Source organism: Berghia stephanieae, chromosome 3 (genome assembly GCF_034508935.2).
Source record: "Berghia stephanieae isolate SIO BIC M18660-M18661 chromosome 3, UCSD_Bste_1.3, whole genome shotgun sequence".
NCBI lineage: Eukaryota > Metazoa > Mollusca > Gastropoda > Nudibranchia > Aeolidiidae > Berghia > Berghia stephanieae.
Genome location: NC_088362.1, coordinates 90,691,845 through 90,719,063, shown reverse-complemented (window position 1 = coordinate 90,719,063; position 27,219 = coordinate 90,691,845). Strand labels below are relative to the sequence as shown.

Below are 27,219 nucleotides of genomic sequence, written 5' to 3'. Positions count from 1 at the left end.
AAATCTGTACACGGCTTGCCCCAAATCTGTACATACACGGCTTGCCCCAAATCTGTACACGGCTTGCCCCAAACCTGTACAGCCTGATGTATTTTCAAAATAAAGTTTATATGACAATGATGTGGTAGAATTTCAGCTTCAGTTTATGTAGAAAGACGAATGGTGTGGATGTTTCGGGTTTTCCCTTTATCAAATGACAGATTAATATGTACACAAAAGGCATGAGAGTGATGGTTATTGAAACGTATTGTTTTTAGAATCACATATAGTGGATATGTGCTGTATAAATACTGACATTTTGAAATTAATGTAATCGTTTGGAGACTTGGATTAACAGTGAGGCATGTACAGTTTAGGGGTATGGGTAAAGTGGCATACCCCAAATCCGTATGAGGGCGAAAAATACGTTTAAATGCTTTTTATATTTTTTTAATTATGTGAATGACAAATTTAACATCTCTGCTTATAAATAAAATCAAAATTGTACACGAGTGAAAGAGGAAAGCATCTTTACAGAATTGATTTATTATAGTAGTGGTGCGAATTAAAATATTGTGTGACAATCGTGAAAATTGGAAAAGGAACCAAATTCCTGCACGATCGGTTAGCTTGTTATGACAATATTTCAAATTACAGTTCATAATGCCTGTTATGAATGTCAATTTTTCGGTGAAGTTTAAGATCTCTTGATTATAACAAATTCAGTTCGCTGTGAAAAAAAGCGTTATGTAAACACACAAAAAGGTATTATGGGCCACACTCTGAAGCATTGGCTTTGGGGCGACCTCCCCTATTTATTCTTACAGTTTTATGTCTTAATGCAATTCTACTTTTTTTTTTAATAAAAGAGATAGATCTATATATTTTGGTAGAGTGGTCTCTCTCTCTCTCTCTCCTCTTTCTCTCTCTCACTCTCTCGCCTTTATCCCCTCCCCATCCTTTTCTCTCCTTTCATCATTGCTGATCCTTCCATCTCCCCTCTTACTATCGCATTAAGATCAGTAAAATGTCAATCTCTCATTATAATCCTAAAGCCCATCGTAGAGAGTACTAAATTATCAATTTGAGAAACTTATCACTGCATATATATCTATGACTTACATATGCCACGAATGTGGTAAAACTCTTAATAACAAACTGTCTGATGAGATGTATTAATATCTAATTTATATTAAATTATATTATAACAACTGAAAAGACCTTACCAGTAAAAGAAAAAAAAAAAAGAAAGCTGTGATGCATATTTTAATTTTCATACATGAATAAACATTTTATTTTAATAGCTCAATTCAATACATATACAACATAAAACTGCCTTTAGTAACCAAATTCACTCAATTGTTTGCTTTGATCTCATTTTCGATCCAATGAGAAACTGATAAAAGTTTTGATTCAGTAAACATGGGACCTATCAATTGAAGACCAAGAGGAAGTCCTCTTCTTGAAAGACCAGCGGGTATGTTGATGGCAGGAAGACCTGTGAGACAATAATATAACATACCAATTAATAGAAGACTAACTACATACAAACTGTCTTTTTAACACAGTAACAATTTAAAAGTCCCAGCATAACTTTGCAAATTATAAAATTACTAACCAAAGTGAACATTTAGAATAAATCAATGCCCCCAAAAATTAAGTTGTTTTTAACCTACTTATTTAACCTTAGTGTATGAGTACAATGTGAATGAAAATCTAATAAATATGTGACCCTTCACCTCGAAACGGTATTAAGTCGGAATTTTCAATTTCCCAATCAAATCTTATTTTATGCCTAAAATTTGATACCAAATTCATAAAATTCTGATTATTCATTGCCGAGATATGACCAGTTGAAGTAGGGAGAGTGTAAAAACCAAGTTTTGAGGCACCTTTTTCATGCAGTCAAATCAATGGCCAAAGGTAACTCCTTGGATACGGGCATTGAAAATTTAACGAGAGAAATAAAATTTGGCATGAGCTTAGAACATACATTTAATAATACGCACAAAAATTTTTGCAATAATCCAATCTTTACTTTTGTAGTTATTTATTATGTAAGATGCTCCTGAATTAATAAAGCACCAATAAATGCCTGAAACTTTATGAAATTGTTCACTTGTTGACGGGTCTTTGACATTTAATGAAACAATCAATGAAATAAGAATTATTAATCTGTCCCCGCAGTTTTTCCAAATTTCACCCTTGACCGCAAAAAGCCGCAAATTTTTATTTGACCGCAAAAGGCCGCAATTTTCACCGTTTTTAGGCTAAATTGACGATTTTTTTGTTATAAAAACAAACAAAAGATATGAAAAAATGGGAAAAGACGGCGACTTTCAGTGCTAGCATCCAAAATTGGCACTTAGTTTTCATGATATGATTATGATTTTTCATGATTTTTTCCAGTTTTTTTCATTCAAAAACCCATTGAAATATAAAGCAATAATAATAATGCTCAAAATTGGATAGTAAGATGAGAATACAAATTTAATGTGCCCCCATTAGAAAATGGATTTTGTTTCTCTTTCCTTGTGAATAGTTATTTTTTTCCTCTCCTTAATTAGTTTTTCAAATTTTGAATTTTTTATGCGATTGTTCACTTTGATTTCCCAAATTTTAAGAAGCGAAATAGTTAATAAAATATTTTGATTACTTCCTTCTTTTTTTTACTTACTTACTATGGCTATTATTATTATTATTATTATTATTATTATTATTATTATTATTTATTATTATTATTATATTATTATCATTATTATTATTATTATTATTATTATTATTATTATTATTATTATTATAATATTATTATTATTATTATTATTATTATTATTATATTATTTCAAACCATTCAAAATGTAAATGCATGTTGACATGTGACATCAATATTCTACAAAATGTCCTATTTGTGTCAATTTTTTTACCGTACATGTTGTTTTAATTGTTTGATTTTTGTAAAACTATCGGCAAATTTTGCTATTTTTATGGCAAATTTTGGCGTTTGAAATGGCAAAAAACCGTGGGGACAGATTAATATGACATTTTTGTTTTATTTGATAGAGGAAATATGATTTCGAAATGTCAAAAATTAAAGAACAGCTAATATTTTCAGTACAGTTTGAAACAACGTAAAGCCGGGTGGAGAGAGAAATATCAAGAAAGAGAATGAGAGAGCAAGGAAAAGAAACTCGTAAGCATGTGTGTTTGTGTTTGTATGTGTGAAAGAAACATGCGGGGGAGAAAGACAGAGAGAGTGATTGAGCTAGATATAAAGAAAGGATAGGAGGGGAGGTGGAGCAAAGAATGGGTAGAGATAGATAGTTATAGAAAAGACCTTTGCTTCATAAGTCAGAGTCAACCAATTGGAAACATGACCAATGAGATTGCATTTGAAAAAAATTGGACTAGTCAAATCATTTGTTATTGTTTCCATTTTGAGTCAGTTGACAGCTTGAAGAGGAGGGGGTGGGGCTTATTTTGTAATGACCAGCATCAAGTCATGTAATTGAATCTTCTTCTTTAAGCTGCATCCCCCAGTTAGTTAGGACATGTCACTTGTTATCGTATAAAAAGAAGCCCTTTAGAAAATTTGCGACCAATCGTTTATTATCCATGCGAAGAATAGTTTTAATCACAATCACGTTCAACAGAATTAGAGAAAAGGTAGAGGAATATCTCTCACCATCACAAAGCGGTTTAGAAGAGATAGAAGCACTGCGGACATAGTATGGGCCCATCGATGGATTGATAAATGGTAGCCAAAGCCAAATTGTACATTTTTTGGAAACAGAAATCCCCAAGATTACCAGATATGAATATTTTTGAAAAATAATACAACATAATTTCAATCATGAGAAACCTACCAGCCAAGTTAGCAGCTGTTGAGCAAGAATCCAACATTTGGCATCGAATCATGTTCGACTCCTCAGAGAACCATCTGAAATCAGGGGCGTCAGATGGAGTTGTGGGTGTCAGTAGTAGATCAACTCCCCTGGAAAAAACTTTCTTGTAGTCTTCAGAAATGAGGCGACGCACTTTCTGGGCTTGTTGAAAGTATGACTCGTAATTCCTATTTGAGGAAAACAAAAAAGAAGGAAAATGAAAAGAGATTAGCAAAAAAAGATAAAAGAGAGGAATAGTTGAATCATTGAAGTGGATCCTAAATATTAATTGTATTTTGTAATTATAATTTGGGTTGTTATGACCTGAAATTACTAGATCCGTACCAATTTGCATACCAGCAACATCTCAGTGTTGAAGACGCACTATTAACCGCCACAAATTTGATCTCGAAACACCTTGACCAAACGCCCTCGAATTACGCCAGAATCCTGTTTGTCGACTTTTCGTCAGCTTTTAATGCCATGAACACAGATATTTTGCTTCAAAAGTTGTGCAGCATGGATATTCCAAACTACCTTATTAAATGGTATAAAGAGTTTCTGACCCATAGACCGCAATGTGTAAAATTGGGTGAACATATCTCCAACAAAAGAACGTTGTCGAACGGATGTCCCCAAGGCTGTGTGAGTTCCCCAATCCTGTACATCTTATACACCAACGACTGCAGACCATCCTTTGAAAATTGTTTTATAGTGAAATATGCAGATGATACTGCTATTCTTGGCTTATTAAAAGATAAAGTTACCGAAAAGAATTATTTCAAACAAATAAATATATTCACCGATTGGTGTAAACAAAATCAGCTTGAATTAAATGTTGAAAAAACGAAAGAACAGGTGTTTGGTGTAAAAAATAAAAACGACTTAAAGTGTGTGGCGATCGGTAAAGATGATGTTGAGATAGTTGACTATTTTAAATATTTAGGAATAACCATTGATAGTTCCCTCAATTTCTCTCAACATATTAATATAATATCTAAGAAAGTTGCCCAAAGATTATACATCCTAAGGAAATTGAGAACATTTCAAGTAAGGAAGAAAACTATGTTAAGAGTTTATGACTCATTGATTAAAAGTGTAATTGCGTTTGGCTGCACCATATGGTTTGGAGGATGCCGACTTAAAGATAAATCAAAAATTTCAAAATCTATCAAAGAGGCATCAAAAATAATAAACCATCCTCTTGATGGAGTAGAAAGAATTCATGGAAAAGCAATAGAAAGGAAAGCATTCTCAATTACCAACAATAAAAAACATATTTTATACCATGAATTTAGTCTTTTACCATCTGGGAGAAGGTTTTGTCAGATTAAATGTAGAACTAACAAGTATAAATCAACGTTCGTTCCATCAGCAATAAAAATTTTGAATATTTCATATGGTACAGAAAAACCAAGGATTGATTCGTTGACTGATTAACTGATTAATTTATTTAATGTAAGATTAACTGACCAATTGATAATGATGATAATTTTTGGTGTCGAATTGCCACAATCGTAACAAATTGAAAACGAAATGAATATGTTTATGTTGTGTATATCGCACGTGTGAAAGAAAGAAAGAGAGAGAGAGAGAGAGAGAGAGAGAGAGAGAGAGAGAGAGAGAGAGAGAGAGAGAGAGAGAAAATAAGTAGGAGTGAAATATCTGTTCAATCTTAGTTATCGTTTAACATTATAACAAGTGTAACTAAATGACAAATTGCCATATTTATGGACAATAAAGATCTATTATTATTATTATTTCTTCATTCAAATTAATTTTTAAATAGGTTGGTATATTGATATTGAAATCCTTGAAATACTAATTCTAATTCTATCATTTGACATCTTCCAATTAAAACTTTTGAGATAAATGATTGGAGGGAGGGGGGGGGGGGGGGGGGGGGGAGAGAGATTGCAAGATTGAGAAACTAAACAAAAACATAATGGGGAAACAGTAGACTCCGGATAAGACGATGCCCAGGGGAACCGTGGAAAAAATCGACTTAACCGAAAATCAACTTAACCAGAGTGTAACCAAAATGAGCAAAAATGCATGTGAACAAAGCAAGCCAATCTAGAATAAGTCAGGCCCTTTTCGCTGACATTGCTTGGTTGCGTTGAATTGACCAGAGAAGTAGAGGTCCCGGTAGTGGTCATCAGAGTCAGAGGCTCTTTCTTATCCCCAATAGCCCCAAAGAGGAATCAGAATACAGTAGAATTACTTTAAACCGAAATTTTGGGGACCTTCTAAACCATTTCGGTTTAAAGACATTTTGGTTTAAAGCAAGTTCCCATTTTGCAATGTTTTTCAAGGGTAGTAACTATTTAAGGAATTTGCTCATTTAATCGTATCATGGGTTTCCCGTTAAATGGAGTTGTTGAATAAATGCAGTCTTCGTTACCACACCATTAATTTTTTTTTTTTTTTTTTTTTGTGTGTTTTAAAAATTTTTTTGGGGATTTTTGTTTTCAATTCAAAACTGTTGAAAGAGTTGAGTTTGGGATGCCGTGTATTCTACATATCTCCGTCTTGATCAACTTTTTTTCATCGACTTACATAGTATTTTGATTTTAAACTGAAACGTGTAAGCACAGTGCTTTCTTTTAGACATCTTTTAGTAAAATGCAAAGCTAAAATAAGATCGAAAGTTCTTGTGCGATAATTGATAATGAATGATGCGCAGCTACTCAGAGATGAAGTGAAATGGAAATGAAAAGGCGTGTCAATGCTAAGCTGTCTACTACACGTCTCTCTTTTGTTGAATTGCCATTAGGTTCAAAGGCCTAATTACATAAAACCTCACCCCCCCCCCCTCACACACACACACATTTAAACAAGTGGAAATGAAATGGCATGTCAATGGTAAGTTGTCTACCACCCTCCTCCTTATTGTCGTGTTGAAAAGTTCCAAAGCATCAACACACGAGTGAGAACATCTCGCTTTCGTGATTCTACACCCCAACTCCCCTCTTTCCTCATTTTTCGCCTGCCAGTCGCCCGCTGTCTTCCTTTTCCAGTCTGTGCGATTGTGGTGTTGACCAAGCCCAAGTGCAGTAATTGAAGTGTTTGCCTACCCCCCACCCCACCCATCACCCTCATCTTAAACTTACGCTATTTGTTTAATATCGCCGGGCATTATTACGTGTGGCCACCTTCCCGACTTTTTGAAGAAAAATAGAGAGAGAAAAAAGGAAGGTGCTCTCAAGTTGTTTTGGTTTAAAGAAAGTCCTGCTTAGAAGTATTTCGGTTCAGCATTGTAAGAATTAGTACAAAGATAATGAAGAAACTAGTACAATTTCTTAAATTCTTTGCGGTTTAAGGTATTTTTCGGTTTAGCTTCTTTCGGTTTAAAGTAATTTTACTGTACATAAAAAGCTGAATTTGAGATCAAAAAGCGGAATCAACTTACTGTTATTGACTATGACATGCTTTGCAACAGAAAATGTAATAGACAATCCAAAAGTACTCAAATGATAAAATATAATAGTATGTGTAAAAATGTGCAGGTTGTGTAAAGACTAAAAAGGGGGTCAAATAATAATAGAGGACACACAGTCTCAGAGCAAAGCATTGAAATGGATGGATTTAACCTTGTCGAGACCCTCCCCCCCCTTCAATACACACCTAATCAAACAAATGCGAGACGGCACACACACAAATACACCGGGCTAAAATTAAATTGGGGGAAAAAGCTGACCCTACGCAATAATATTACCAAATCAAGCCAACATATATTACCTAGGTCATTGACCTCATACTCATATATTGGAGTCAACAATAATAATAATACTTCGGTCAACCCCCCTTCCAACAATATAATATTATCCAACATCAGCTGCACACACAAGGGACTAATCAGACACACAAAGTGTGTGTTGATTGACCATAGGAGATGCTGACGAAATAAGTCATAGCTCACTTTTTTTTTTACTAGAGATTTTTTTTAATTTTTAATTTTCCTCGATTAGAAAGGTGAAAAGCGAAATTTTTGCCTTGAATGTAGAATGTATACCAATTAAGTGAAATTATTCTGCAAAAAGTGGAAGGGTAGGAGCCTCTAGGTCAAGGTCAAGCTTCTTGTAAAGAGACAGAAATGGCTGGTATGCCAATTTCCTATGCGATGATTTTCTGTCGCATGCCAAACTTGTCAAATGCATCGATCAGCTGAATTTTCCTTTTCTGCGATAGGTTTGCCATTATAGTTGTAGACTTGACTTGAATTCTTGATAAAATTGATACTAATTAGGAGGGCCATTACATGGAATGGCCTGGGATTAGAACAAAAAAACATCTTGAACTTGAACTTGCGACAATGTAAAATCTGAAATTGAGAAATCAAAGTTATTCGATACTGCTCATGTACATTGAACACGGACGTCAGGCAAAGCACCTTCATCACATCGATGTGCGCCAATCAATCGCGGATATTTTAACCACTGAAAATTCTTACTGGTAGCTGTTTTAACCAATAGAAATACTTGTTTATTTGTGATTTTATTGTGGTCATGAGTGATAAGAACATCGACTTAAGCGAAATCGACTTATGTGGAGTTTTATTTTTTTTTTTAACTAATGTTATATAGGAAGAAGGGGGAGAGACCAAGAAAAAAAATCGACTTGGGTAAAAATCGACTTAGGCAAAGTCGACGTATACAGAGTGCACTGTAGTAAAAAAAAACTAATAATGTTGTAAGCGCTGAGATACAACTAAAAACAAAAACAAACAGTAAAAAATAACTTTTCACTGTGAGGAAATGAAAAGGATTTTAAATTTCATGAGCTGCAGTGTGGGTGTAGTTGCTCTTATAGAGTAATAAAATGAGAAAAACGACTAGCTGCAGAGAAAGCTAGAAACCCTGGGAAGTGGTATTGATTAAAGTTTGTTTTTTTTTAAAAAGGAAAACATTGTGATTATCTTTAACTTTAACATTATCATTTTCACAACTGAGATCTACCGTTTCAATTGTCAGTAAAAAAGTAATCAATATGCATTCCAAATCTAACCGTTTGAGAAGAAAATAGTTTCCTGCCATGATTCTACCTCGAACCACTTCATTCAGCCCAGTATGACGAGTTTGTGCGTAGAGCTCTTCTGTGGAATCTTCCAGTCCTGTCCTTAAACCTGAATTAATTTTTTTTTATATATATATATATATACAAAAATAATATAATAATAAGGATCAAGATGTCAAAAACAAATGAATTTAATTGCATAAAATGATAACACTGCTTTTCATAATTTGTTGGGGTTTTTTTTTCAAAGAAAGAAAAAATTGTATTGGATTGATATTATGGGATTTAGTAAATAACTAAAAAAAACCCACACAAACAAAAATCTATACAGAAAAATAATTGTTATAATTTTTTATTTTTTTAAAAACGAAAAGAGAAGAAAAAATCAAAATTGTATATATGCCAATTAACTTTCTAGAAGACGAATGGGGCATCAACGTTATTGAAAAAAAAGCATTGAAATCTCAAATTATCTCAGAGGCTTGATCTTTAAAAAATATAGGAAAACATTTTACATTTTTTGCCTTATCCAGTCCTTTCCAATTTCTACCTCGTCCAACAACTTGTACGCATTAAAAAGTATTGAAATATATCTGAACAAAGCATTTCACCTAATAAAATAACACTCTATATATATATATATATATATATATATATATATATATATATATATATATATATATATATATATATATATATATATATATATATAGAGAGAGAGAGAGAGAGAGAGAGAGAGAGAGAGAGAGAGAGAGAGAGCAAGATGTTCCAAATCTTAGCAATATGAAAACGCTTAAGACATTAAAAAATATAAAAATTGTTCGAGATAAAATGACTTATTTCTTAAAATGTTGATAACTCTCTCTCTTACCAACCCCAAATGGTACCAGCGATAAAATTAAATGTTTTTAGACTATCAAAATGTTTGAAATAATAAATTACAGCCATTGCACACTTCAAGCTCACAAAATCCGTCAACCTTATAAACTCTGACTGCCATATTGGCAGCCCATTTCTAATTAAATTCTGAAACATAAATGCTCTTACCATACTGTATTCCATCATATCGAGCAAAGTTGGAGGCGACTTCACAACAGGTAAGCACGTAATAACATGCTTGACTGTATTCAGAGTGAGGCAATGAAACTTGTGACACTTTAGCACCAGCATTTTCAAAAATATCCGCCATTCTTTGCCAAAGAGAAACAACTTCATCTTCCATGAACGGAACATAGTACTCCTGTAAATAGAAAAGCGATTCATACTATTAAATACAATATATAAGCTTTACTGTAAATAGCATAACATGCAAGACTACTTCAAGGGACCCTTTGAGTATTATAAATTTGAATCACACATAGTTGTATCTGTTATTGTTCCAGAGGCCTTTAAACTTTAGTTGAAAAGTCAGGTCTCTCTAATCCGGAACTATCCAATCTGGATGTCTCCATTATCCGTACGGGTCACATGGGGATGGATTTTTTTCTTCTTTATTTGTACCCTATAATCCGGAAATTTTTGTTTCAGATCCAAACACTTCTTTTGGGGACAAGCCATTACATTATAGAGGATTTATGACTATAATCCAAACATAGCACTGAAGGTCACCATCTGCACGCCTACTCTAGGTCTATGCAATTGACAAACGATTGAAGTAAAATCTAGTTTAGAACTAAAATGCTTTGTCACATCCAATTAAGGTCAGGTAGGTAACTTATTTCTCTACCCAGTCCAATCATTGACACACACACAATCCACCTCCTCAATCAAACTGGTGATGCAGTGTGTGTGCAATAATCAACATGCACCAATCATGTGTAACAGGTCAGTTTACACACTGACACAAGATGACAGTAACTAAGAACTGCCTGTCTCACCAATAAAGAGGATCGTAAGCATTATTATATTTCTATTATTAAAGCATTTTAACAATCATACACTCTTTTAGTGTTCTTAAACACTTTAATCTGTTTCTTGGCCCAGAAGTTCATTGGAGGGAGTTCAATACAATAGTATCTGGCATATCTGGTCATATCAGATTTATCTATGGATTCTGAGAGAGTTTTTTCATTAATTCGTATAGCGAGCATAATATTGCCAGTATGGTCGAATTGCCTGTTATCAGATTTCGGGCTAAATATAATTTTTGAAGTAAGCATTTTTCCTAAATCTTCCTCATTTTGGCTCTCCATTGTATACATTTACCTGGACTAGGCATTGGCAGCACTGTTCATTGTAGTACACGTTTAATGAGGTATGTCCAGCCAAATAAAATTTTATGACACCAAAAGACTATATGTATGTCATTATGGTGAGTTTTTATTACTACTGATACACAGGAAAAGAAACTGAGACTTGGACACCATGTCAAATAATAAGTGGGCAGCAGTGGAATTTATTATGAAACAATTTCAATTTACACCATTTACACTTCCATTAAATCATTGTAATGGTGACGACTATATACCTTTGGGATTCCTATGTGAATGCCTGTGAGTTCCAAATCATTGTCAATGGAAAATGGAGCATGAGATTCTGTCACTGTGGTGGAGTCCATCACATCATGGCCTGACACAGCATCTGAAAGAGGAATAATATCTCTTGTTCGTAAATTTACTTTAATCAAGGTTGCCAATCTTCTGTATATTTATAGAATTTAGTATGTTACAAATACCTCAGTAAATTTCCCAATTACCTGCTAAACAGAAAAAACTAAGTACATAATGTCGTTTTACTGGGGTCAAGCACGCAGAAAGGGGTTGGCCTATGTGTTTGCATAAAAGTTCAGTAAAATGTTGCCTCCGAAATTGGCAACCCTGTTTAATTATGATTGGACAGTTTTGAGTAATATAGGCACCTAAAAAGGAAAAACATTGACTTTCGATTTTTTTTTTTTTTTTGGATTCAAAGCCCATTTCTTGGGTTTTAAGACACAGTGTATGTGCCAACTGCCATTTACCTCATATTGGTTAGTTGATATCAATGCCTATACTATTCTTCTGTACGAAATAAATTAGGTTGGCAGGAAGAGAACAATTATCAATCAAATTAGTCAAGATGTATATCTTAAGCACTGGGGGATGTCATGCACCTATAAATATGTCTTCGTTCAATAAATTGAAGCTTACATTTCATTACATATCATTATTTATCAACTATAAAAGTAAAAAATAGCGCTATTTTAGTAATTGCTAACAAGTTGTGTTGCTATCAATTGTGTGCACTCTTTGATTGTGAAACTTAATTAACCATTGGCTTTCATTAACTCTCTCTTTACCAGCCATTTTTAGAATTTCGCCCGAAACCTCACACCCATCCAACACAAAAATAGACTGTTCTTACTCAAACAAAAAAGTAACAAGTGCATTCTATACAGAATGTTGTTCAGCAAAATTAGCTCTACAACACAGTGTTTGGTATTTATAGCTGTAATCAAAGCATTTATTTAGATTTTGTGATGTACAAGAGAAATTATAATGAGAAAATTGTCAGTTGCATCGTAACAAATGTGACAATTTTCGTATAGGTGGTAAGGAGAGGGTTAAAGCAGCATATTTTGATGGAAGTGTCATTTAATTTAAGGATGGAATTTTATTAAGTAGAATTAAATTTTATCAGTTATAGTTACTTTGTAATACAATGACAAAACACCTTAATCTATTTTAGAGGGAAAACCTTTAATTTGTTACAATGACCCTTTCAGTCACAAAATTCTGAATCCGGATGGATGAATAATAATAATAATAATCTATTGAGTATTGTGCTGAATGGGTGACAATGATCTGAAATCTCCGGCCCTGACATTGCCTGCTTGAGGAAGGCGTTTTACACATATTACACCACTCAATGCAAGTGTGAATGAGTACCTGGTTATAGACAATGACAGATGTTGTAAGAGCCTTGGTATGAAAATTAAGGCAAATTTTACTGAATGAAGTGGACACTTGGTTCCATATGGCCTGTTATAGGAAATGAACATGGATTGTGAAGAGCATTGAGCATTGTGAATTGGTAAAAATGCGCAATTGAAATGTTTATGTCATTATATTAAATTCTTGATGATTGTCACAATGAGTAAAAAAAAAACTAATGATTTTGAATGAGATGTCATATCTTGATAGCTCCGTTAGTAGAGCACTCGCTTGATGTGCAAAGGGGACCAAAATTGATCTCGGGTGAAGTCCTGATTTTGTTCTGACCTCCTTGTCCATCCAGAAGTGCTTGGGTAGCTCGTTCTTTCAGATCTGGCAGAAAGTACTTTGCATTAGTGTCCCATCCAAGGGGTAGCATGCTATTGCCATTGTCCATTTCATGCTATAGAAACCAGTATAAACTCCAGCACATGGTTCTGAAGGAGGCCATATCCTGCAGTTTCACTGCAAGGTGTTTCCAAGAAGGTAGAGAAATACCACTATATTGTAGGATAGACAGCTGGAGAGCTAACTATACAATCCTACGGACGTTTGTTCGCTCTATTCTAGGCTTTACCAATACCCAAAGAGCATTGTATCTCAATTAAGACTTAAAGTACAAGCCCAGAGATTATTCTTACAGATAATTACATAGTCTTATATACCTTTGTTTTTGTTTTTGGAGTTCTTACAGTACTTCCAACACTTTAAGGCCATTTTTGCCCCAATAATAAGGAAAAGAATGGGATAGTAAAACACATTCCAGATCAAAATTATCTGCGAAAAAGTGTTACAAAAGGAACTGTTTAAATAGAAAACAGATTTAGATTCCAAAAGCCCATATTTGTGCTTGGTTTGAGATCACCTAAAAAGTTCTATCCAGCACAACAACATGATTCCGCTAAGAGGAGCACACTCAAATGCTTACAAAATAATAAGTATTCAAAACTAAATAAAAAACAATACAGTACATAAATAAAGAGATCATTTACAAGAAGAAATAACATAATCTCCCAAACTAATACTTTATATATATATAAGACTATTTCCCTCTCAATCAAGGACTTTGGTCAGAATCAGGACAAAACCAAGTAATTTCATTCTTACACAAAGACGGAAGCAGCCTGGAAAAGGAAATAAACACAGAAGTATACAAGACACAGCAAGAATGACATAAAAATTATATTGGTCCTGTATGAGTGACTGTTAAAAAATGTTTAAAAGATCTCTTAAGATTTAGAACCTGTTTAACTCTAGCAAGGGTTAAAGGTGTGACACAAAGAGTGGCGTATTTTCTGTATCAATAGGCCTTCTTTTGAAAACATTTTTTGTTGAATGGATCACAATCTTGCAACAAAAATTATAAGAGTGGGATTATGGGGACTAACCATTTTCAATGCTGACATAGAACAAAATCGACAATACAAAGTTTATCTTTTTCTTACTCAAGACTATGACACAATCCTCCACCGTTTTTGTTATAATTCCAGGGGTATCACAGGAATTGCACAAAGGAATAAGTCCATGCCGAGAAAGCAAACCGTATGTTGGTTTGAGACCAACAACACCACAAAAACTGGCTGGGACACGGACAGACCCACCAGTATCGGATCCAAAAGACCTGAAAATAAATATAATAAAAATCTTTATAAAATACAAAGTGTTGATGACAAACATTGCTTCAATCTGGTATTATGTTGAAGTAGGTGAAAATTTGTGGAGCAGGCAATGGTGCAAGATAAAGATCTAAATAGGAGTGTTAAACACAGTGCCAGACATATCAGAATGAACAAATACCAGAAATAAAATCATCTTTTAAGATTTTATGTTGGGCGAGCAAATTGTAAAAAATTGAGTATAAAGTTACAATCATCAGCTGAAAAGAAATGTTTTAATTTTTAGCAGATAGAATAACCTACATCCATTCTCCCCAAAAGGAATATCAATTTCATAATTTAGGATTAAAATTAATTTTGAGAATCAGATTAATCCTGACATATTTTTAATAGTACCCATTTGTACCTCATTCCTCGTAAGAAGTGGTCTCACAGCAAATGAAATACAACACAAAATGGACTACCACCGTTATAAAAAATATATACTAGATTTGGATCACAAGCTTATAATTCAAAATTTACTGAAATAAGATTGAGACAGTAAACCTGTGTAAGGCATATTATTATCAATGTGCATATCATACTTCTCAAAAGAAACTCGGCATAAGAATTTATAGTTATTCAATACAAAAATTCAACTATTTCTGAGACTTCTTTATTTGTTGTGATAACTTTTTGATGGTGAATGGAAAGAAATTAGGGCAAAGTAATATCATTTTTTAAATCAGAGATGCTAACATAGAACTTGTATCACAGGAATTTCAGAGCCAAAATGTGAATTTTGCATTCGAAAATCCAGAGTACAGGACAGAATCATATGTAAAAAAAAATATTTAACAACTGACCCAACCCACCATTTTTCACATTAAATAAGCCTCCTAAATGAAATAATGTCATATAAAATGTTTAAAAAAATATTATATGAATAATAGCGCTGGCAGTTGTGATGATGGTGGAGGTAAGAGTGGTGGTGGAAATAAAGATGATACTGTATGTGGTTTGGATCACACTGTAGAAGCGGTGGAAGCTTTCCTTGGAAGTGTAAGACCTCGTCAGAATTTGACAGACCTTGTCTGGAGCTTAACTTTTTATCATTGACTAGGTTGAAATAAGAATCAAATGTGTCAGAAAGATGACAAGAATTTTTAGGAAGGAGGGAGGCAAGAAGCAGGATCGTCTTTTTCATTTATTCCAACTTAACCTCGAGACAGTTTTGTTTTATAGCTATAATATAGCGATTGATAGAAACCATTGCATCTGAAAATGGAATGCATGGAATTTTATGATAAAGAAAGAAAGGTAATTTTGTTCTTTTTATCAATAAGGCATAAATGGTATTTAACATTCAGTTTAAAAATAGCAACCTACGCCAAGCATGTCCCTGCCGCAACAGAGGCAGCACTTCCACCAGAGCTACCCCCTGCAATAGCCCAATTCCCATCATCTAATTCAGAGCCCTTGCCTTGATCACTGGGATGGCTGTCTGTGGCACATTGAGATTTTATTAAATTCCATGGATTTCTGACAGGCCCATATAGACTATCAACACTTCCTGCTCTGAAAGAGAAATATGGATTATCTCAGTTCATTTATAATTTACATTAGTCAAGCACTCCTTTATCTTCCAGTGATTGAAGAGGAAATGTTAGGGCAATGGGGAGAAAAAGAAAATCGATATCCTAACTCACTCAACTCAGGTATGAATGAATACCTAGCTGTCAGCAATGGCGGATATATTAAGAGTGCTGGTACAAAAAGGAATCTGACAGTGACCTACTGAACCAACGGGAAACTTGGTTTGTTTGTTTGTTTTTAAGGGTTTTACAGCGCTTGCAACACATTTAGGTCACGTCAGCGCAGTAAAAAGGGAGAATATGGGATAGTAAAAAGTTCTAGAATTACAATTAAAGCACCTAAGACAAAGGGGAATGGTACAAATAGGGAATTGGTGTAGACTCCAAGAGCATACCATCAATGAACTTAGTTTGAGATCAGCTAAAAGTCTCATCCAGACACGAGCACAGGTCACTACTAAGAGGAACACACTCAAGTGCTTACATTATAAATTCAAAACAAATATAATAATACATAACACAGAGATGATTTACAAGGAAAAAAATATCATCTCCCAAAACAATAATTATACATTTGACTGCTTCCCTCTCAGCCAGGGAATCCGGCCAGGGGCCAGGACAAAACCAAGTAATCTCATTCCAAGATAAAGACAGAAAGTTGGAAAACAGATATAGGGGGATAGAAGGCACAGTAAGTATCTTCCTGCCCACTATACTAAGGGAGGTCAGGAACCCCACCCAGGGAAACTTGGTTTCGTATGGTGTTTGTGAAGCACAATTGTAGAAGTAAATCTTTAGAATTTTGTACAATAAACAAAGTAAAAACAATTCAACCTTTTTTTTTCAGTATCTGCCCATACAATCATGTTTAATGCAATCCAGTTCTTTTATAACAAGACAAGATTTTATAAGCGTTTTGAAACAGGGGAATAAATATAATTTTTTATGCCAATATGACTTGCTCATGTAACAAAAGAAGGAACTGGGGTTAAGCCAAATTAGTTGACCCCAGACCTCAATCCAGTATTATGTTCAAGTTTTCCAGTATCAGATATTGAATTTAAAGTTGGAATGTAAACATTTTAAAAACAAATTGATTATTTTTTGCTATTAAATTTATATAAGTTTAGGAAATTTTATAATAATAATAATAATAATAATAATAATAATAATAATAATAATAATATAATAATAATAAAATAATAATAATAATATAATAATGATGATAATAATAATAATAATAATAATAATAATAATAATAATAATAATAATAATAATAATAATAATAATAATAATAATAATAATAATAATAATAATAATAATAATAATAATAATAATAGATGACATCTGTATAGCTCATTTTCAAACTGTGTGATCAATGCGTGATCAGATATATTTTCATCAATTGCAGTATACTTATCTACTAGCATCTGCATTTGTCGTGGCCACAATTTTTCTGTGATTTTTCACATTTTTCAACAACAACAATATCAGAAAGAAAGAAAAAATAAAACGAAAGGAAAGAAATGCGAACAAAAACAAAACCAATTTGGCATCATTGTACAAAGAAGGTAGAGGTGATGGTGTTGATTTTCCTAGAATTCATCACATTTTGAGATCAGCTGATTTAAAGATTTGGTATTTTTAAACGTCATTATAATGGGCCTGCTTAGCTACTATAATTGTCTTTTTCTAGATAGTGGCTGATTTGAAATGATACCAGTGATCCTGTCGGTGGGTCTTCTTCCATAAACTTTCCAATTTTCTCACGCACCTCTTGGCTTGGCTAACATCCTCTGTAGATCAGGGAGCGAAACGGCGATGACTAATTTTTCTGGTTTATTAAGGTGCATGCTTTTCGATAGTGATGCAGACACACACTTTACAATTGTCTACTGTGACGTCGGAGGATGTATTGTTGTACAGGTCATGGAGATCACCTTTCAAGTTCTTTTTAAATTCACTTGCATCAAGATTTCTCAAATCTTGTGATGTTTCTTTATTCCTCATAGTCTTTATTTTTTCATTATTGATATTTATTTCTATTAATGTGTGATCTGTGTAAGTGACGTCAGTTATGGTTGTGTTGCACTTTATTGGATTCTTCGATGACAACCTAGTCGATGATATTCCCCTTGTCATGAGTTGGGGATGACAGTAAATGAATTAACTCTTTCAGCGCCATTGGCTGCACTGTGCGGCCAAAGCAAAATCTGTTCTACTGGCCAATGGCCGCACAGTGCGGCCAGTCTTGAAAGACAAAAACAATAATGTAATCTAATCATACTTTCTTCAAAAGTACTATAAATTGAACCAATGGTATCATTTCTTTCATCAGAACATCCAATTGGCCCTAGGGTTTTTTTTTATTGAGATTTTGCGCCGAATTCGAATGTCGCTTTGTCTAAGCTTGTTATTCTCATGCTGCCTCAATCAGGTGTCAGCCATTTTGTGATGGAAATGCAAATATAGCCTCAGCGCTGAAAGAGTTAATGAATGTTGAGAAATCATGTCTTTGAATGTTCATGTGTTCTTGTGTTCTCTTTAAAAGGAACGTTAAAATCACCAACAACAATCGCATTTCCTCTATTTGTGGACGTATTAGACAACATTACGTTGGTCTAATCTCTGAGGCCCTGGGAATCTGAACTGGAAGCAACAGTGGGGATGGATGCCTGTGGAGATCATACCAAGGACAATGGGAGGTCAATATTAGAGGGAGGAAACAGAGAGACCCGGGGATGTAATGGGCAATAAACTCGAGAATACGGAATGTAGATACAAGTGGGAAGTGAACCAAGGACTAAGAGATGTTGTAAAAAGTAGAGAGTAAATCCAGGACTTTGAGATGTGAACACCAGTGGGGAGTAAACCCACGGCTATGGGATGGCAGCACCGATGAGGAATGAACTGGAGGCTGTAAGATGTAGACACAAGTGGGGAGCCAACTCGGGACTCTAGAATATGGACACAAGAGAGGAGTGTACGTACCTACTTTTTGAGATGGACACAAGTGGGGATTTAACCCGGGACTATGGGAGGTGTACACCACTGGGGAGTGAACATGATACCATGGGATATGGACACCAACAGGGAGTGAACTTGGGACTATAAGAAGAAGACACCAGTAGGGAGTGAACATGGGGCTAAGAGAGGTGGACATCACTTGTGAGTAAACGCAGAACCACTAGATTTCGACTCCACTGGGGAGTGAGCCTAAGAGCTATGAGAGGTGGACACCACTGGGGAGTGAACTCGGAACCACCGGATATGGACACCAGTGGTGAGTGAACCCAGAACTTTGGGAGGTGGGCACCAATGGGGAATGAACCCGGGTCTATGGGAGGTGGACACCAGTGGGAAGTAAACACTGGGCTATGAGAGGTGGTCACCATTGGGGAGTGAACCCAGGACATGGAAAGTGGACACAAGTGGGGAGTCAACCCGGGACTGTAGGAGGTAGATATCAGTGGGGATTGAACAAGAGGATATGAGAGGTGGACACCACTTGGAAGTGAATGCGGAACCACTGGATATGGACTCCAGTAGGACGTGAACCGGGGGCTATAAGAGGTGGACAATAAATGGCAACTTTTGTAATATTTTGTGGCAACTATAGAAGAAAAAAAGTGGCAACAAACACATATGCTGGACTCATCAAACTAAAATATCATAAATCAGGCTTTAAATTAAATTTTCAGAATCTGGAGTTTGAGGCAATAGGTAATACATTTTTTTTTTAATATGTTGACTGAAATTTGCGTTTTTCAAAACAAACTTGTCTTGGGTCTGAATGGAACAAATTCTGTTACAAATGGTTGTAAATCTAACCAGTCAATGATAACTTGGATAAATACCCCATTGCAAATTCGTCCATATTAGTTTTTCCAACAAGAAGAGCTCCATGATCCAAGCATCTAGAGACCATCGTAGCATTGTATGGGGGAATATAATTCTGTAACATGGTGGATGTACATGTTGTAGGAATTCCTTTAGTGCAAAAGTTGTCTTTGAATGCAATTGGGATTCCCTCCAGAGACCTGGGTTTTCCTAATACAATATAAAAGATAAAGTTCTTTAAAAATCAATGAAAGTCATAGTTAATAAAAAATCTATAAAATATAAAGCCTCTTATCTGTGCTATGCATGAATCTAAAGTGAGTAGCCCCCCCCCCCCCCATAACCCCTTCGTTTAAAAAATAAATAAATCATTATATACTGTGAAAAATACTTCAGTTTTTTTTTCTCTCTATGGCACAAAACTGAGTAAAACACAATACAATTCAAGCTGTTCACCACCAAATTGCAAAAACTACAAAAATTTCAAAAGATAAAAAATATGGCCAACCATTCAGAAGTTTTATCTCTTCACTGATCTGTATCTTAATTACAGCAAACATAAAATATAGCACAAAAAATAATATCTAAACCTTCATCATAGTTATTCTGGGACTCTTCTAGACGGCGTGTGATTTCATCTTCCTTTATCCTTGATGTGTAGATGTTCAGGCTTGTAGTTTGCTGAGTTTTCTGCAGACACATGTCATACAAATCCTGCACTTGGATGAGTCTGTTTCTAAGACGGACAATTGCCTGATTTAGAAAAATAAGGTAACCATATAATATAGTACACAAAGAGTTCAGTAAGAATCCGTTCTATAACATAATCTACCTGTTTGTTGTTCTTCTTTCTTTAATCACATCAAAGGAATAAAATAATTAGTTAAAAGAGCTTGGAATAAATTATAGAATTCATGCTACAATAATAATAATTGTAATTGTGATGGACACACAAACGCTGAGGGGCTGTCTATTTTAGACACTTTGATAAAATTTTCTAACTCTTTAATTTGACTCAATCAGATGGATAGCACTCTTGAAACAACATTTAATTTGATACCTTATTTGTTTCTCTATTATAAATAGTTCCATAGTTATATTTTTCTGTTTAAAAATTGTAGTCAATTTACAGAGAGAATCTGCGATCTCTTTGCTGCTTCCTAACCTGCATTCCTTGACAGAAAAGTTTCGGTTTGAAGTAAAATTGGTCTACTTTTCAATTCCATTGTATTCGTGTCAATTTAAAAAATAAACCTTATTTTCATACTAGCAAACTCCCTACATCTTCGATGTAAACACGAACCTAAAGGTCTAAAAAAAATATAACAAAGAGCAGAGTAACAGTAACTTCATTTATTTTCTTATTTGTAAACAAGCCACCTATATTTGTCCAAGCGAGCTGGCATGGGTGTCACTAAACCCATAGTTTGATTGGACAAATATCTGCTGTTTAGCATTCTTAGTTTTTCCCATCTCCCTCTCTCCCTCTCTCTCTCCCTCTCTCTTCTCTCTCTCTCTCTCTCTCTCTCTCTCTCTCTCTCTCTCTCTCTCTCTCTCTCTCTCTCTCTCTCTCTCTCTCTCTTTTTGTTTAATTTATTTTGCTCTAAACAGAGATGCCAACTTTAAATTTGGCTCACAGGAGTTTCAGCCACCACTCGTAGGAATTTCAACGCCGAAAGAGGAATTTCCGCTCACCAAAAAAAAAAGGAATTGGAACGATATTTGGCATTGTGCTTACATATTGTATAGTTCTAAATAGATAACTGATTAGAATTACAGTGTATATTATGATACATAAACACATTGCAAATTACAATCCCAAAGTTTCCTTATTTCAAATGAAGTAAAGCGCCAAAACCTAACGGTAGAGATTGTAGTACTGGTGGTAGTGAGGATGATGTGGTGTTGGTGGTTGTAGTAATAGTGGTAGAGATGATGAAGATGTGATAGTGGCTGATGTTGTAGTTGTAGTGGTAGTGATGATGATATGGTGGTGGTGGTGGTTGAGGTAGTAGTTGTAGTGATGATGATATGGTGGTGGTGCTGGTTGAAGTAGTAGTTGTAGTGATGATGTGGTGGTGGTATAGTGGTTGTAGTAGTTGTGGTCGTGATGATAATGATTGGTGGTGGTTGTAGTAGTGGTGGTAGTGATGTTGATGTGGTGGTGGTGGGTGGTGGTTGTAGTACAAATGGTAGTGATGATGATGTGGTAGTGGTGGTTGGAGTAGTAATGGTAATTATGATGTGGGTTGTAGTAGTAGTCGTGGTAGTGATGATAATGTGGTGGTGGTGTTGTAGTAGTACTGGTCGTGATGATGATGTGGTGCTGGTGGTTGTAGTAGTAGTGGTAGTGATGATGATATTGTAGTGGTTGTTGTTGTAGTAGTGGTGGTAGTGATGAAGATGAGGTGATGGTAGTAGTTGTAGTAGTATTGGTAGTGATGATGATGTGGTGGTGGTTGTTGTAGTGGTGGTAGTGATGATGATGTGGTGGTGGTTGTAGTAGTATTAGTGGTAGTGATGATGATGTTGTGGTGGTGGTTGTAGTAGTATTAGTGGTAGTGATGATGTGGTGGTGGTGGTGGTGGTTGTAGTAGTAGTGGTAGTGATGATGTGGTTGTGGTGTTGTAGTAGTAGTGGTAGTGATGATGTGGTGGTGGTTGTAGTAGTAGTGGTAGTGATGATGTGTTGTGGTGGTTGTAGTAGTAGTGGTAGTGATGATGTGGTGGTGGTGGTGGTTGTAGTAGTAGTGGTAGTGATGATGTGGTTGTGGTGGTTGTAGTAGTAATGGTAGTGATGATGTTGTAGTGGTGGTTGTAGTAGTATGGTAGTGATGATAATGTGGTGGTGGTGGTTGTAGTAGTACTGGTCGTGATGATGATGTGGTGCTGGTGGTTGTAGTAGTAGGTAGTGATGATGATATTGTAGTGGTTGTTGTTGTAGTATAGTAGTAGCATTAGCAGTAGTAGTAGTAGTAGTGATGATGATGATGATGATGATGTGGTGGTTGTAGTAGCAGTGGTAGTGATGATGATGATGTGGTGGTGGTGGTTGTAGTTGTAGTAATGAAGATGAGGTGATGGTAGTAGTTGTAGTAGTATTGGTAGTGATGATGATGTGGTGGTGATGGTGGTTGTAGTAGTGGTGTAGTGATGATGATGTGGTGGTGGTTGTAGTAGTGGTGGTAGTGATGATAATGTGGTGGTGGTTGTAGTTGTGGTGGTAGTGATGATGATGTGGTGTGGTTGCAGTAGTAGTGGTAGTGATGATGTGGGGGTGGTTAGTAGTATGGTAGTGATGATGTGGTTGTGGTGGTTGTAGTAGTAATGGTAGTGATGATGTTGTAGTGGTGGTTGTAGTAGTAGTGGTAGTGATGATAATGTGGTGGTGGTGGTTGTAGTAGTACTGGTCGTGATGATGATGTGGTGCTGGTGGTTGTAGTTGTAGTGATGATGATATTGTAGTGGTTGTTGTTGTAGTATAGTAGTAGCATTAGCAGTATAGTAGTAGTAGTATGATGATGATGATGATGATGTGGTGGTTGTAGTAGCAGTGGTAGTGATGATGATGATGTGGTGGTGGTGGTTGTAGTTGTAGTAATGAAGATGATGATGGTAGTAGTTGTAGTAGTATTGGTAGTGATGATGATGTGGTGGTGATGGTGGTTGTAGTAGTGGTGGTAGTGATGATGTGGTGGTGGTTGTAGTAGTGGTGGTAGTGATGATGATGTGGTGGTGGTTGTAGTAGTATTAGTGGTAGTGATGATGATGTGTGGTGGTTGTAGTAGTGGTGGTAGTGATGATGTGTGGTGGTTGGTGTGGTAGTATGTGGTGGTGTGTGTATGGTGGATGTATGTGGTGTGTGTAGTGTTGTGGTAGTGATGATGATGTGGTGGTGTGGTTGTAGTAGTATTAGTGGTAGTGATGATGATGTGTGTGGTGGTGGTTGTAGTAGTAGTGGTAGTGATGATGTGTGGTGTGTGGTGTGTAGTAGTAGTGGTAGTGATGATGTGGTTGTGTGTTGTAGTATATGGTAGTGATGATGTGGTGGTGGTTGAGTAGTAGTGGTAGTGATGATGTGAACTGTGGTTGTGTAGTATGGTATGATGAGTGTGTGGTGTTGCAGTAGTAGTGTGTGATGATGGTTGTAATACTAGTGGTAATGATGATGATGATGTGGTGGTTGGAAGGGAGGGGGTTTCCTTGGAACAAATTGACCTCACCGGAATTTGACGGAAGTTGCCCGGAGCCCGGAATTTTTTGCTCCAGACCGGAGTTTTTTCCGGTGAAACCGGAGTTTTGGCATCACTGCTCTAAATATTGGGGTTGTCTTTGAGAGTTTTTTGTTCACTGAACCTTTATGTAAATTGCCATCCATTCGATACAATTTCTTAAATTATTATTATTTTTTTAAATTGTTTTTTCTTTTTCTAACTGATCATTTGATCACCCTCAGAATATTTTTGTTTCTTTGCTTCTTAATTATTTATTCTTATTAGAATATACTTTTTGAGATTGGAGTGGGGACGAATATGACAATTTGCTAGAAAGGAGCCAAAAGAGAGAAAGAAAAAATATTTTAAAAAATAAAAAAAGGGGGGGGGGGGGGGAGGAGGAGTGGGACATTTATCATTTGCAACGCTCTGCGGAAGACAAACAGGAAAAAAAAAAGGTGGCGGAACCAGGATTCGAACACAGAGCGTCTATTCCTGACAGGTCTTCTAAGACGACTTACATTCAGCCATGACACCCGAATGTTGACTCCAGAATGTTGACGCATATTGTGTATACATAGTAACCTACTACTACTATCCATCATCTGATTTATTGTTAGTAAATCTTATATTTTTATTGATATTCTATATTAACTTTACTTATTTCTATGTGCATTTCAAAACTTTCCATATTCTGGAATGTGGATAAATGTTTAAAAGAGCGGATTTTCACAAAAGTGTCAATCTTATTATTGGCAGACATGTCTGGCATTAATCACAGCGGGTCCAGAAAGAATGAAAAATGAAGAGGGGAATACACATTCTTTCTCCTCTCTCTCTCTCTCTCTCGCTGATCTCGATTTCCATTAAATCATTAAATTACAGTTACAGAGCAGAGTTCATCATAATTGTTTTTTTGTTTTTAAGGGTTTTATGGCGCTTGCAACACATTAAGGTTATATCAGCACCAGTAAAAAGGAAGAAAATGGGATAGTAAAAAGTTTCAGAACTACAATTAAAGCACCCAAGAAAAGGTAAGACAAAGGGGAATTGGTTCAAATAGGAAAGAGGTGTAGATTCCAAGAGCACACTATCAAAGTACTTAGTTTGATATCACCTAAAAGTCTCGTCCAGACACAAGCACAGGCCTGTAGAAATAGTCAGTAATGATACAATAAAGTAATAACAAAATCCGTGTATAGATTATTGCTAACGTTTAATAGTGGATAGAACTTGGATTGATTGTATGGATCAGAGGACGAACCGTACAAGAATAAAAAACCGGAAGTAAACATTGAATACAATAGAAGTGCGTCGTAGTGCTTAAAATGTAAGACAAATGTTCGTGCGAAGCACCGACAGAACTGGTCGCCACACTACCCCTCCCCCAGCGGGGCGCAACAGTTGTTCAGCGGAATCTTGGTGGTAGCCGAGATTCTCGACCTGATCGAGTTGTTGTCGCCAGGCGTCCCGTGACAGGGGTCGAATTCACGCGTTTCAGTTGCGTGTCATCTGAATGAGGTAATGTCAATGGTTTTGGGTTGGCTGTTGTGTGGCTGATGTTAGTGTCTGAGTGTGAGAGGTGTGCAGTTTTTAGTCGAGCATTGGAAATCTTTTCAGAACAACCTTTCATGTCCAAAATGAAATATTTGTCCCTTTTGTCAATAATCCGATAAGGGCCGTCGTATGGACACTGGAGCGGATGTCTGTGCGAATCAATTCTCACATAAACGTAACCAGTAGATGCCAGGTTGGATGGCACATATGTGGACTGTTGGCCGTGAAACTTGGGGGTGGTGATTTCATGGAACGTATTGTGTTTTGTAGCCGCTGAACGAATTCTGACTTTGGTGTAGATGTTTCAGGACCAGTCGACGACAAAAACTCTCCTGGAAGACGAAGGGTTGAACCGTAGACTAAATCAGCGGGGAACAGCCAGAGTCCTCTCGCCAGGATGTACGAATCCCCAGCAACACAATGGGTATCTCCGAATACCAGTTAGTGCCTGTGGTCCGGGCTTTCAGTGCTGCCTTCAGTTGGCGATGGAATCGTTCAATCATCCCATTTGCTTGAGGGTGATATGCGGTTGTTCGGTTGACGTTGATGCCCAAACACCTGTTGCACTCTGTCCAAAGTGTCGATGTGAATTGTGCGCCACGCTACCCCTCCCCCACTAACAGGAAAACACTCAAATTTTTACAAATCATATATAATACATAAACAAAACATATTACAATGAATAACAGAGAGATGACTTACAAGGAAAGTAATATCATCTCCCAAAACTAACTACACATTTGACTGTTTCCCTCTCAGCCAGGATATCCGGCCAGGGCCAGGACAAAACCAAGCAATCTCATTCCAAGACAAAGACAGAAAGCAAGTTGGAGAACAGCAGATAATAGAGGGGGATAAAGACACACCTCCCTGCCCACTATCATAAACGACCATGCCATAAAAGCATAGGAACCCCACCCAGTTCATCACAGTCCCTTGCCTTAAGCCAACAACAGCAAAGTGCGCCTCTGCCATGCCCCCCACCCCCACCCCACCAGGCCCAAGCCCAAGTCCAAAAAAAAAAGTATAGTATAGGCATAAGTATCTCCGTGCTGCTGCTAGTGAAGTGCTAGGGTCGCTAGGCTAGTGCAAGTGCGCAAGGGCCTGGGTCAGGGTGACAATCCGGTCTGAGGGTAAAAAAGCAAGATGGCGGCAGGAACCGCGAAGGATTCTAGAGCTCATACCTCTCTCAGGCTGTATGTCGTCATTTTTTCATATCAAACTCAGAGATGTTTGCTGGTCAAGGGCAAAACAAAAAAAGGGGTCGGTCTTGACTTTGATTTTACAGTAGTGTTTACCATCTCCTTGCTCTTGACTTGAATGATGCATTTGTGTAGTGTTACAGTGCTCAACCGTTCTTCCATTCAACGCATAATATAGTTTCGCAATATCCAAAAAATATATATATGGACAAACGAAGATGGCCAAACGGACAGGTCATAGCATAGCCCTACTATTGAGAGACAAATATATCTGATGAACCTTCCAAAAAACAAAAGGATATATGCAATGGATGATTTATGCAAAGCATTTTCATGGTATGCCGTTTCAAGACATCTGTATTCTCAATTGAGAGAGTTACTTCAACTTCCATCAATAACAACAGTTCAAAGAGTAACGAGATCAGCAAAG

The 27,219-nt window shown here is 36.0% G+C and overlaps 1 protein-coding gene across 1 annotated transcript; it reads right to left on the bottom strand.

Annotated features, from left to right (window-relative positions):
* Positions 1-1,243: 1,243 nt before the first annotated feature.
* On the bottom strand, positions 1,244-26,925 carry LOC144968802 (glutamyl-tRNA(Gln) amidotransferase subunit A, mitochondrial-like). Its single transcript, XM_078907506.1, has 10 exons — positions 26,772-26,925; positions 20,408-20,570; positions 19,835-20,027; positions 15,772-15,960; positions 14,233-14,408; positions 11,344-11,456; positions 9,924-10,116; positions 8,868-8,985; positions 3,843-4,048; positions 1,244-1,477 (listed from the first exon to the last, which is right to left on the bottom strand). The coding sequence occupies exons 1-10, from the start codon at positions 26,793-26,795 to the stop codon at positions 1,335-1,337; spliced, it is 1,518 nt and encodes a 505-aa protein (XP_078763632.1). The 5' UTR covers positions 26,796-26,925; the 3' UTR covers positions 1,244-1,334.
* Between the last annotated feature and the right edge of the window lie 294 nt (positions 26,926-27,219).

Excerpts from the sequence above, each read along its gene's own strand:
- LOC144968802 (XM_078907506.1), bottom strand. The coding sequence starts at position 26,795 with ATGACGACATACAGCCTGAGAGAG. Across the intron at positions 15,961-19,834 it reads ATGGACGAATTTGCAATGGG|AGCAGGAAGTGTTGATAGTC; the intron begins GTATTTATCCAA and ends TTTCTCTTTCAG. Across the intron at positions 10,117-11,343 it reads TTCACATAGGAATCCCAAAG|GAGTACTATGTTCCGTTCAT; the intron begins GTATATAGTCGT and ends TTCTATTTACAG.